The 13,003-nt window shown below is 36.8% G+C and overlaps 1 protein-coding gene across 4 annotated transcripts in view; it reads right to left on the minus strand.

Moving 5' to 3' along the window:
• Positions 1–8,772: 8,772 nt before the first annotated feature.
• Positions 8,773–13,003, minus strand: part of LOC125263456 — a 31,762-nt gene continuing 27,531 nt past the window's right edge. For all 4 annotated transcript variants that reach the window (XM_048182444.1, XM_048182445.1, XM_048182443.1 and 1 more), the window contains one exon: positions 8,773–8,914. In XM_048182444.1, the coding sequence (XP_048038401.1) occupies positions 8,864–8,914 (51 nt within the window). In that variant the 3' untranslated portion in view covers positions 8,773–8,863. The remainder of the gene's footprint in view (positions 8,915–13,003) is intronic.

Below are 13,003 nucleotides of genomic sequence, written 5' to 3' on the forward strand. Positions count from 1 at the left end.
TACTAAAAAGTCACAGAAAACAGCAAAATTTAAATAGTGAGAATAAAGAAAATTACTAAGACAAATTCATCTCATAATTTATTCATGCAGCAATGCATGATGGGAGCTGTGGATGAGTTTTGATTGGTGGCACCCAGAATGCACTGCAACATGCTTAATTATTCTCACCATTGTTGAGATTCACAGGCTGATTCTTGATCTCTGTGTCTAAATAAGAGCCTTTTTTTTATGAAACAACTTTAGAAGAAAACTGGATCTCATGCTGTAGATTCGCAGCGCTGCTGTAATCAATAAAGTAAATCTAACTAGGGCTCTAAATGAGTTCAGCGATTCAGATTAAATAATGATTATGTGATAACATAACCAACAACACCTGACCATCCTTTTTTTCTTTGCTTGTCTGGCTGTTACAACTCAGTTACAGCAGCCCAAACAAGATCTAATATTAAAAAGTCAAGGGTCAAGAGCCCAACTAAAGCAAACCTTGACCTCTGTGATGGTGTTTAAAAATTGTGATTTTCTCCTTTGGTGATTCTGCTTGTTATCATCAGGTGTCTTCAATAATGCTCAATCATAACTCAATTAATCACTTAATTATCTCATTAACATTAACGCTGCTTCAGTGGGTGGAAAAAAAAATATGGCAGGACTTTTACTTTCTGAGCCCTGGACTTTCCACCTCTGCGCGATACCTCCGCGGTGGATCCGCCATGGAGTCCTTTTGCTGTGTGGGAAGTTTTGACATCAATTTGATTTGCATTTTTGACCAATTCTTTGATGACTGTTTGACATCAATTTGATGTCTATTTGACATCAATTGCCCGCTGGGCAGGTGCAATTAGCGCATTTAATTAATCATATCTCACTGAATACCTAACTGATTTTGACGCGGGTTTTTTTTGCTGCAAAGGTCATTCATGTAGCTATGATACAGGACACATTGTTCAGTGCATTTTAATATTCATAGGCTTAACAGTTATATAATATTCTGATATAAGATATAAAGTGACCAGACGTCCAAAATCAAATATGTGATGTAGGATATAAGGTAATTTATAAATCACACACTATAAATATGATAAAGAAGCAGAAACAGATAGTTGCAGTAAGATATCTCAGTAATATTAGCAGAAGTGGGAGGGTAACTCGATTTGCGCTTTGCCGTCATGTGTGTATACATTTATTCCTGCTATCACGTGCACAAACACAAATAACTGTTATTATGTCCGGTCGAACATGTATTAAACTCAGATTGGATTGTGTTGGTAATAGGCACTTAACGCTACCTAGCGCTAAAAGTAAGTTTCGTGCATTGAGCGCATTCTAACAAGTGCTTTCGAACTTCTTTCTGATCTCATTAGAAAGTTATGTTGACTTGCGCCCAGCCAGCAGAGCCATGTGGGGCCCAAATGGGTTTGACCTGGGCTATCTAACTGGGACCCAGCCAGGGGTGCGTTTCCCAAAGCGAACTATGGTCGCAAGTTCCCTCGTTACCAATAGAGTTCAATGGGACTTACGACCATAGTTGGCTAACGATGCTTTCGGGAAACTGACCCCAGTTTTGCACGTTTCTGCAAAGTGACTACCAGTTTCCATGTAGGCCCCACATGGACTTGCCCAGATGAAATGAACACTGATTAGTGTGCACACTACAGGCTGTTTAATGTAACACTTAATCAGTGTTGGAGGTAATGAGATAATTAAGTGATTGAATAATGATTTTGTATTAGTGAAGAACACCTGCTGTTAACAAGCAGAATCACTGAAGGAAAGAGAAACACAAGAACTACTTCCAGCCACAGCCTTGGATGAAATCAACTGAAGATAAAATACATTACATCTCTCAAGATCTGATTAAACAACTCCACAAACAACATTAGCTTCACTTATTACTAACCAGACTGACTTTATTTCTGTCAGACATCTACAGAAGTTCGTATTAAGAATTAAGAAGAGGCTTAGATGTTGATTACTTATTTGAAAGTAATAGTTTGATTTGATGTTACCATTGTGGCGATCAGTGTGTGCTTTAGTCAGGCTCTTGACTTTTTAACATTAGTTTTCTTTTGACAACTGTGTCTGTTTGTTATGGCGAGAACAGCAAGAGAAAACATAATCAGATGCTGTAAGCTGATTGATGATAAGAATATAATCATCATATATTGGCTTAACTCATTGATATTATGTGGGAGGTTTATACAAGTAGTATGTTATTAATTCTGTTTTATTGTTATGATTCTACAGCAAGAGAGTAATAGAATTTAATCAGAACATCAAACGTAATACAGAATATTATAACACACCATTTACATATTTTGGGCTCCTGAGAGTTTTACTCGCACACAGACATGAAGAATCAGTGTATGAATCTCAACAATGGTGACATGCTTCAATGGTGCAATGCATTCTGGGAGCCATGGATAGGTTTCGTATGATGCACTCAGAATGCATTGCACCATGAAGCATGTCACCATTGTTGAGATTCATATTCTGATTGCTGATGTCTCTGCTGTCCAAGTTATGCAGGAACTCAAAATATTTTATGCGACATGGGATTTCTATGTTTTTCTAAATAACTGATAACTTTAATGTTCCTGGTTCTTATGAAGTTGAATCATGGACATAGTATAATCAACAGACTAGACACAGAAAGAGATCAGTGCATTAAAGTCCAGGATGATTACAGCGTCTTTACAACAGCTAAAAAGTCTGATCAGTTTCATGTTGGCTTTTTCCTGTCATAACAAATGTGTTTTATAAACACTCAGTTACAGCACATTGTTAGACCTTGCTGTAGAAAAACGGCCAAATTCTGACAGTAACAAACCATTTTACATTAAAACAGTAATATACTGTAGAAAACAATGCATTCTGGGTAATATTTGTCATTTTCGATAAAATAGCCTACAGGAATATACTGTGAGTTAACATCGCTCAAAGTCGACACTCAGAGGCTGTGTTCAAATCACACCCTATACCCTCATTCACTATTCCCTATATTAGTTCACTAATATAGTCCACTTGACAGAGTGAATGAAAAGAAGTGAGTGAATTCAGACACTGATTAACACCTGATAAGCAGAATCACTGAAGGACAGAGAAACAAGACAAGAAAAAAGAGAAGAGATGAGCAGAAACACAAGAACTACAACTGACTTCAGCCACACTGAGTGTGAAACCAGTTCACAAACCAGTTTGACATTATTTCTTTCATACATGTACAGAGGTTCTTGTTGAGAATTAACAGATTTGGATGTTGATGTTTTATTGAAAATAAAAATGTATTGAAGTTTGCAGTCACCATCGTGGTGACCAGTGTCTGCTTTAGTTGGGCTCTTGACTCTTTAACATTAGTGTTCTCTGGCTGCTGTAACTGAGTGTTTATAAAACACATTTGTTATGGCAGGAAAAAGCCAACATGGAGCTGATCAGGTTTTTTGGCTGTTGTGATGATGCTGTAATCATCTTGGACTTGCTTAATTCACTGCAGTGGTTCCCAAACCTGTCCTGGAGGACCCCCAGCCCTGCACATTTTGTATGTCTCCCTCATCTATCACACCTGATTCAACTCATGAGCTCATTAGTAGAAACTGCAAGACCTGAAATGGGTATGTCAGAAATAGGGAGACATACAAAATGTGCAGGGCTGGGGGTCCTCCAGGACAGGTTTGGGAAGCACTGATTCACTGATCTCTTTCTGTGTTTAGTCTTTGATTTAATGGGTATTTTATCTTTATTATACTATATCTGTGACTCAGCAGCATATGAACCAGCAACAGTTCAGTTATTTAGGAGAATATATAAGTCCTTATAATGCATAAAATATTTTGAGCTCCTGCATAACTTCGACACACACAGACATCAACAATCAGAATATGAATCTCAACAATGGTGACATCCAAAAGTTTAATGTTGCAATGCGTGCTGGATGCCAGCATAGTACAAAACTCCCAGCATGCACTGCAGCATGAATAAATGATGATGAATGCTGAATGATCCTTTTTCATTAAAAACAGTTTAAGCAGCCAGAGGAAAAAAAAAAACTTATGTACAAAAAGTCAAGGGCTCAACTAAAGCCATCACTATTCTCCTCAATGGTAACATCAAACCAAACATTTTCAACAAAATATCAACATCTAAACTTCTGTTAATTCTCAATAAGATCTTTTGTAGTAATAAAGTTAATCTGGTCAGTAATAAGTGTAATAATGTGTAATGGTTGGAAGACAGTTGTAGTTCTGCTCATAGTTGTAGTTTCTGCTCGTATTTATTCCGTTCTTGTTCCTCTTTTCAGTGGTTCTGCTTGTTAACAGCAGGTGTTTATCATTAATGCTCAATCATCTCTTAAATATTAATTTAATTATCTCACTGCAACACAGCGTCAATGTTACTTTTACTCTGTAGTGTGGACACTAGAGGATGTTCCTGTGGGGTTGAAAGGGTTAAAAAGGTGTAAGATAAAAAGACACACCCCCAAAATGTATTTTAACAGTAACAAACTGTAAGTTAAAAAACTGTTATATACTGGCAACACTGTTGCAAGTAGTTTACTGTAAAATTGAGTTTTGTGGGTCACCATTGTGCTGAAGAGTAGAGCCTGTGCTTAGGTTCAGGAGAAGATCTAGGCATTGATTATATGCTGCATGTTGTTTTATTTAACATATGGTGACTGTGTAGTTACTGGTGCAGTGAAAATCTTTTTATTTAAAATGTTTTTATTGAACTTTGAAAAAATAAGTTCATAGTAATAATATGCTCACATTATTAGCATATAGTAAAAATTAGTTTGTAAATTTTGATGGTTCTCTGACAATTTGAGGGAGTTGATTTCTGCAAATGAAATAAGTTAACATGAGTTTTAATTTAGTGTATGGTATCTTTACAGTAACATACTGTAGATTACAGTAAATTACTGGCAACAGTGTTGCCAGTATTTTACTGTAAAAAAGCCTGGCAAGGTCTAACAGTGCAGCCAGAGAACGCTAATGTGAAAGAGTGAAGAGCCCAACTAAAGCAGACACTGGTCACCATGATGATAACTGCAATATTGCAGTCATAATAGTGATATTAGTGTACTATATTAGTGAACTAATGTAGGGAATAGTGAATGAGGGTATAGGGTGTGATTTGAACACAGTTCAATGCATCCTGGGTGCCAGCATAGTACAAAACTCCCAGCATGCACTGCAGCATGAATAAATTATGATGAATGCTGAATGATCCTTTTTTATTGCCACCATTGTTGAGATTCATGTGCTGATTTTTTATATCTGTGTGTGTCTAAATTACACTGCTGTGTTTTTTTTTTTTTGAAAAACGGCAAGGTCTAACAGTGTATGAAAACCTTTCATCTCTGGTTTATTGTACAAAGTCTTATTTCAGGGTTTTATTCATATAACCCAAAGATGTTCACCTTAAAATTGTCAAATTCATATTTCGCTAAAGTCAATCACTGAAACATTCTGTGAGATAACGGCATTATGATATCCATCTGTTGTATGAATAAAAATCATAATAGAACTATAATAGATGTGCTGTGAACATAAACTACGATGGTGGTCAGCAATAATAAAACAGGCAGTGTGTCAAAGGTGTTGGCTATTAGGTAGTTGTGAGTGCAGGTGCAAAATAAATTATTATATCTGAGATAATATTTCTGAGATAAACACGCCAAATTTATGGACACACAGAAGAAAGCCTTGTCGATTGATCATTTTTCGATTTCATTATTAAATAAAAAAAAAAAAAAAAGAATGACCAAAAGATACACAGACCCATAACCAACACCACATATTAGCTTTTCTTGTCTGGCTGTTTTTACTTAGTTACAGCAGTCCAAACAAATTCTAACATTAAAAAGTCAAGGATCAAGAGCCCAACTAAAGCAAACTCTGATCTCTGTGATGGTGGCTTAAAAATTATGACTTTCTCCTTTGGTGATTCTGCTTGTTATCATCAGATGTCTTCAATAATGGGATAATGTTATATGATTAATTAAAAAATTCCATCACAGGTTGAAGTCAGTTGTAGTTCTTGTGTTCCTCTGTCCTACAGTGATTCTGTTTGTTAACAGCATGTGTTCATCATTAATGCTTAATCTTCCTCTAATTAATCACTTAATTATCTCATTAACTTTTAGGGTTGGAGCTAAACTCTGCAGAAAAGTGGATCTCTTACAGCAATTTTTTTACAGTGTACCAGAAAACCTTTTAAATTCCAAAATAATGGAATTATGGTATATTCCCATATATTTTTGTTCCGTAAGGGTTAGTTGGTGTGTGGAGGTTCATTATGGTTTGTGGAGAGAAACACTGACTGAACTAAACAATGATTTTAACAGCTAAAGGACAATGAGAGACTTGATCAGGCCAAACATCTGAAACGTGTGAGGTTCAACATCCATGAATGCAAACGTGCTAATAGTCATGATAAGAGATAAAGATCACACCTAGAGCAGAGTGGAATATAAAGTAAAGAACTGACTAAAGTTTATATGTGTTTTTATATTTAACATATATTTAACATGTTTATATTCTCAACTGTGTGACAGTGGTGAGTTTTTTTTTTTTCCTTCTCAGCTTCACATTTAACACTCTACGTTTTTTCCCCCACTCCATTGGTCAACATCTTTCTATAACTGTTTAACAGTGTGTTTTTAATTAATCAATGTAATTGTATATCAACAATAATCAGAGGTGGGTAATCCAGGGGTCAAAGAGTAAAAGTCCTGCCATATTTTTATTCCACCCACTGAAGCATTAATGAGATAAATAAGTGATTAATTGAGTGATGATTGAGCATTATTGAAGACACCTGATGATAACAAGCAGAATCACCAAAGGAGAAAATCACAATTTTTAAGCCACCATCATCGAGTACAACAGCACTGTGATTCTACAGCAGAAGACCAGCTTTTACAATACAGAATTTAAAAAAAAAAGTTGTTCTTACCACAAAAAAAAGTATTTTAGGCACACACAGACATCAAGAATCATCTTATGAATCTCAACGACGGTAACAAGCAACATATTCTGATCAACAGATCAACTCTGAACATTAGAAAACAAGCTACTAAAAGTCACAGAAAAACAGCAAAATTTTAATAGTGAGAATAAAAAAAATTACTAAGACAATTCAGGTCATAATTTATTCATGCAGCAATGCATGATGGGAGGCATGGATGAATTTTGATTGGTGGGACCCAGAATGCATTGCAACATGCTTTATTACTCTCACCACTGTTGAGATTCACAGGATGATTCTTGATGTCTGTGTGTTTAAATGAGCTCTGCTTTTGTTTGTTTTTAAAAAAAAAATAAGAACTCTAAAAAAAAAATTGTATTGATGAAGTTGATCTTGTGCTGTAGAATCACAGTGCTGCTGTAAATCTAACTCAGAGTTAGATAATGATTATGTAAAAACACAACCAACACCACCTGATCATATTTTAACTTTGCTTTTCTGGTTGGTTTTAATGCAGTTAAAATTGCCCAAACAAAATCTAATATTAAAACGTCAAGGGTCAAGAGCTCAATTAAAACAAACCCTGACCTCGATGATGGTAACTTAAAAATTGTGATTTTCTCCTTTGGTGATTCTGCTTGTTATCATCAGGTGTCTTCAATAATGCTCAATCATCACTCAATTAATCACTTATTTATCTCATTAATGCTTCAGTGGATGGAATAAAAATATGGCAGGACTTTTACTCTTTGACCCCTGGATTACCCACCTCTGACAATAATTAATACAAAGCCAGAGTTGAACAACATATTACAAAAGCATGTGTAGTGTTTTGTTGGTATTTGCAATCCTAAAGTTATTTTGTCCCAGATCACAATAATGAGGGTGAAAAATAAATGTTTATTTGAATGTATTACAAAAGGAACATAAAGCACAAATCAATAATATGAAGAATTTTAAATGTATATACTGTATATCAACATTTCACACTTTAAACAAGGGTTTCTCAAAATATGTGATTCCTGTGATATAAAATATGCATATACTAAAATTCACAAAAAAAAAAAAACATCCACACTAATACAGGAATCCACCAGTTGGTAACCCTTAAACAGAATCACAGTTTAAAGGGATAGTTCACCCAAAAATGAAAATTTGATGTTTATCTGCTTACCCCCAGTGCATCCAAGATGTAGGTGACTTTTTTTCTTCAGTAGAACACAAATGATGATTTTTAACTCCAACCGCTGCCGTCTGTCAGTCAAATAATGCGAGTGAATGGAAACTCGAACAATAAGAGTAATAAAACTTGCATAGACAAATCCAAATGAAACCCTGCGGCTCGTGGCGACACATTGATGTCCTAAGACACAAAACAATCGGTTTGTGCGAGAAACCGAACAGCATTTATATAATTTTTTACCTTTAAAACACCAACTGCGTTCAGCATTCATTTAGTGAGGTCTGATCACGCTCTGACAACGGCAGTGATGTCTAGCACTCATTGAAGTATAAGCACGAGACATTACTTCCGTTGTCAGAGCGCGATCAGACCTCACAAAGTGAATGCTGAAAGCAGTTGGACATAGTGGTGTATTAAAGGTAAAAAATGATATAAATACTGTTCGGTTTCTCACACAAACCGATCGTTTCGTGTCTTAGGACATCAATGTGTCGTCACGAGCTGCAGGGTTTCATTTGGATTTGTCTATGCAAGTTTTTTCGACTCTTATTGTTCGAGTTCCAATTCACTCGCATTATAAGACTGACAGACGGCAGCGGTTGGAGTTAAAAATCATCATTTGTGTTCTACTGAAGAAACAAAGTCACCTACATCATGAATGCACTGGGGGTAAGCAGATAAACATAAAATTTTCTATCCCTTTAATCAAGAGTTTGATCAGCGTCTCACGGCGACTCCTGCGTACACCACCTCCTCCTCTTGAACTCTCTGAAAGAAAACGCAAACACACGTGCATATCTGTGTATATTAATAGCATTAATGACCATTACACACCCTTGCGCAAAGAAAATATATTTCCTAATATATGGCCATGTTCACACAGTCGTTTTTTGGGATTGACATTTACTTACAGGTGTGAGTCTCGAAATGTCTCGTTCACACAGCAACTTACAGTAGTGTTTGGAACACTGCCTGTATGAACATTAGTGATGGGGAGTCGACTCCAAAATCGCTCACTTGTTTACTGATTCTCGAATCCATAGCCTACATAATGCATGGTAGTTAGTGCATAATGTCTATGGTTAAGTGCACTAAACAAGGAGAGAACGAAATGAAGCGAGGAATTTGAACACCGACGAATCACGTCAAAGAGCTGTCGCAGAAACTTTGTCACATACATTTATGTAGCTTACTTTAGAAATAGATAACAGTCATAGTGACTTTAGTTTGTAATTATACATACCTCCATGTCAGCTTCAGTATTGATGGTAGCTTATATTATTGCAATAAATATAGATTTGATTTTCCTTAACCGTGTTCATTAAACTAACCATATATAAAATAATTTTAAAAAAAACTCACATCAACAATAAACACATTAATAAGTGTACATGTATGCATTTTTTATGTATTGTATTAATTTTAGTATCTTTAACACTCGTGTCCAAGCGCATTTAAGACAAAGATCATCCCCCGACCATTATAATGAGATGAATTCATTAAAGAATTCCTGCTTTCTCGTTTATATTCGACCACAGATGTTTTTTGTGACTTTTCTCTCCGTAAAATTAGGTATCGGCAATTAGCAACACTGATGACACAATAATGGAGGTCTTTTCTGATAATGAATTGTTGAAGACACGTTGAGCTGTATTGGAGCCTGCAGGGTCCGCGGGGGAAAAAGGGGGTCGTTTTGTGGTGCTCGTGGCTGGCTAGCACCACCAGCGCCGAAGAAAACCGGGGTACCACTTATTGACCCGGAGGTAGATAGTGGGTACCCACACAGCAAAAGGACTCCGTGGCGGATCCACCGCGGAGGTATCGCGCAGAGGTGGAAAGTCCAGGGCTCAGAAAGTAAAAGTCCTGATATATTTTTTTTCCACCCACTGAAGCAGTGTTAAAGTTAATGGGATAATTAAGTGATTAATTTAGTGATGATTGAGCATTATTGAAGACACCTGATGATAACAAGCAGAATCACCAAAGGAGAAAATCAAAATTTTTAAGACACCATCACAGAGGTCATGGTTTGTTTTAGTTGAGCTCTTGACCCTTGACTTTTTAACATAAGAATTTACTTGGGCAGTTTTAACTGCATTAAAACTAACCAGACATTAATGCTTCAGTGGGTGGAAAAAAAAATATGGCAGGACTTTTACTTTCTGACCCCTGGACTTTCCACCTCTGCTGCGAACGGACCCGTATCGGAGTCCACTTGCGCGCAGTGACGGATCCGCAACGAAAGCGGATCAAGTTTGGGACCCGCAAATTGATACAACCGTTACAGTAAAGGCGCGTGCGCGTCCGCGGATCCGACATGGGTCCGCTCAAGATCCGCTGATTGACAGTAGAATTTATGGTGCCGCCCGGATGCGGACCTGATCCTCTGGGCGGCGTCAAAAACGGATGTGACAGTCATGCGGATTTGGCGACTTGAATGCGGATCCGCCTAGGAGTCCCCTGCTGTGTGGGTAACATCTAGTTAGAGAGGAAAGGAACATAGGTGGACGCCGGCAGGCTTCATCCTGAGAACACTTTCTCTAATCGTTCCGCGGAGGGGAAGTGTGTGTCTTCGCAGTGACGGCGGGGTGCCGTCGGACACGGACAGGGAAGTCCGAAACTGTTTTATTCATTTATCTATTTGTGTATTGTCTTTGTGCTCAGTCGCGTGTGCTGATGTCCCTTTAAATGCTGTGTACTGATTGTTTGTACTGGTTATCACGTAGAGAACAAGGGATTTATGCTAAGAGGTTTCTAATGAAGTGTGCTGTGTATATGATATCTTACACTATTTATTGTTTGCTGTGAGGTTTGAATGTGTATTGGGTTTCCTTTTTAGAGTGTGTGCACTGTAGACTGTAATGAAATAACCAGTGTGTGTAATCAGGATACCAAAAATGTGACGATGCCACAAGGTTGCTATTATTGTTAATAAAATGTATATTCTTTGTCGACAAATCGGCTCGTGAGTGTGCATTGAGTGCTCCTCCGGACCTTACCGGGTTAAAGGTGATACAGAGGATCTTTTCATCGACTGAGAAACCAAAGACTGTTAGTGAGTTTTTGAAATGAGCGCATGCGTAAGAACAACCCCCCTCCTTCACAGCTCATTTCAAGGGAATGCCTCCCAAAACTCGTGCATGAGTATTGGAACCAGAGGTGTATAGTCCAGGGGTCAGAAAGTAGAAGTCCTGCCATATTTTTCATTCCACCCACTGAAGCGGTGTTAAAGTTAATGAGATAATTAAGTGATAAATTGAGTGATGATTGAGCATTATTGAAGACACCTGATGATAACAAGCAGAATCACCAAAGGAGAAAATCACAAATTTTAAGCCACCATCATGGAGATGAGTGTTTTCTTTAGTTGAGCTCTTGACCCTTGACCCTTTATATTAGATCTTGTTTGGGCTGTGAACTGAGACATAACAGCCAGACAAGTAAATAAAAAAAAGATGATCAGGTGTTGTTGGTTATGTTTGCACATAATCATTATTTGATCAGAATCACTGAATTTAGAGCCCAATCTCTGAGTTAGATTTACATTATTGATTACAGCACAAGATCAGCTTTATCCATACAATCTGAGGGATTTCTTAAAAGTTGTTCTGATCAAAAAAAAAAAAAAAATTCTTTTAGGCGCACACACAGACATCAAGAATCAGCCTGTGAATCTCAACAACGGTGACAAGCAACATATTCTGATAAACAGATCAACTCTGAACATTAGAAAAAAACCTACTAAAAACTCACATAAAAACAGAAAAAAATAAAATAGTGAGAATAAAGGAAATTACTAAAACAATTCAGCTCATAATTTATTCATGCAGCAATGCATGATGGGAGCCATGGATGAATTTTGATTGGTGGCACCAGAGGTGGGTAATACAGGGCTCAAAGAGTAAAAGTCCTGCCATATTTTTATTCCACCCACTGAAGCATTAATGAGATAATTAAGAGATTAATTGAGTGATTATTGACCATTATTGAAGACACCTGATGATAACAAGCAGAATCACCAAAGGAGAAAATCACTATTTTTAAGACACCATCGTGGAGATGAGGGTTTGCTTTAGTTGAGCTCTTGACCCTTGACTTTTTAATATTAGATTTTGTTTGAGCTGTTATAACAGCTAGTCAAATGATCAGGTGGTGTTGGTTATGTTTTCACATAATCATTATTTGATCTGACTTACTGAACTCATTTAGAGCCCAATCTCTGAGTTAGATTTATATTATTGATTACAGCAACACTGTGATTCTACAGCACAAGATCAACTTTATCATTTAAACACACAGACATCAAGAATCATCCTGTGAATCTCAACAGTGGCGGCCATCATAAAGCATGTTGCAGTGCATTCTGGGAGCCACCAATCAAAATTCATCCATGCCTCCCATCATGCATTACTGCATGAATAAATTATGAGCTGAATTGTCTTAGTAATTTTCTTTATTCTCACTATTAAAATTTTGCTGTTTTTCTGTGACTTTTTAGTAGCTTGTTTTCTAATGTTCAGAGTTGATCAGAATATGTTGCTTGTCACCGTTGTTGAGATTCACAGGCTGATTCTTGATGTCTGTGTGTGCCTAAAAGATTATTATTATTTTTTTGATCAGAACAACTTTTAAGAAATCCCTCAGATTGTACGGATAAAGCTGATCTTGTGCTGTAATCAATAATGTAAATCTAACTCAGAGATTGGGCTCTAAATGAGTTCAGTGATTCAGATCAAATAATGCTTTTGAGAAAACATAACCAACAACACCTGATCATCTTTTAACTTTGCTTGTCTGGTTGGCTTTAATGCAGTTAAAACTGCCTGAACAAAATCTAACATTAAAAAGTCAAGGATC

The sequence above is a fragment of the Megalobrama amblycephala genome, linkage group LG2, assembly GCF_018812025.1.
Source record: "Megalobrama amblycephala isolate DHTTF-2021 linkage group LG2, ASM1881202v1, whole genome shotgun sequence".
In the NCBI taxonomy this organism is placed as follows: domain Eukaryota; kingdom Metazoa; phylum Chordata; class Actinopteri; order Cypriniformes; family Xenocyprididae; genus Megalobrama; species Megalobrama amblycephala.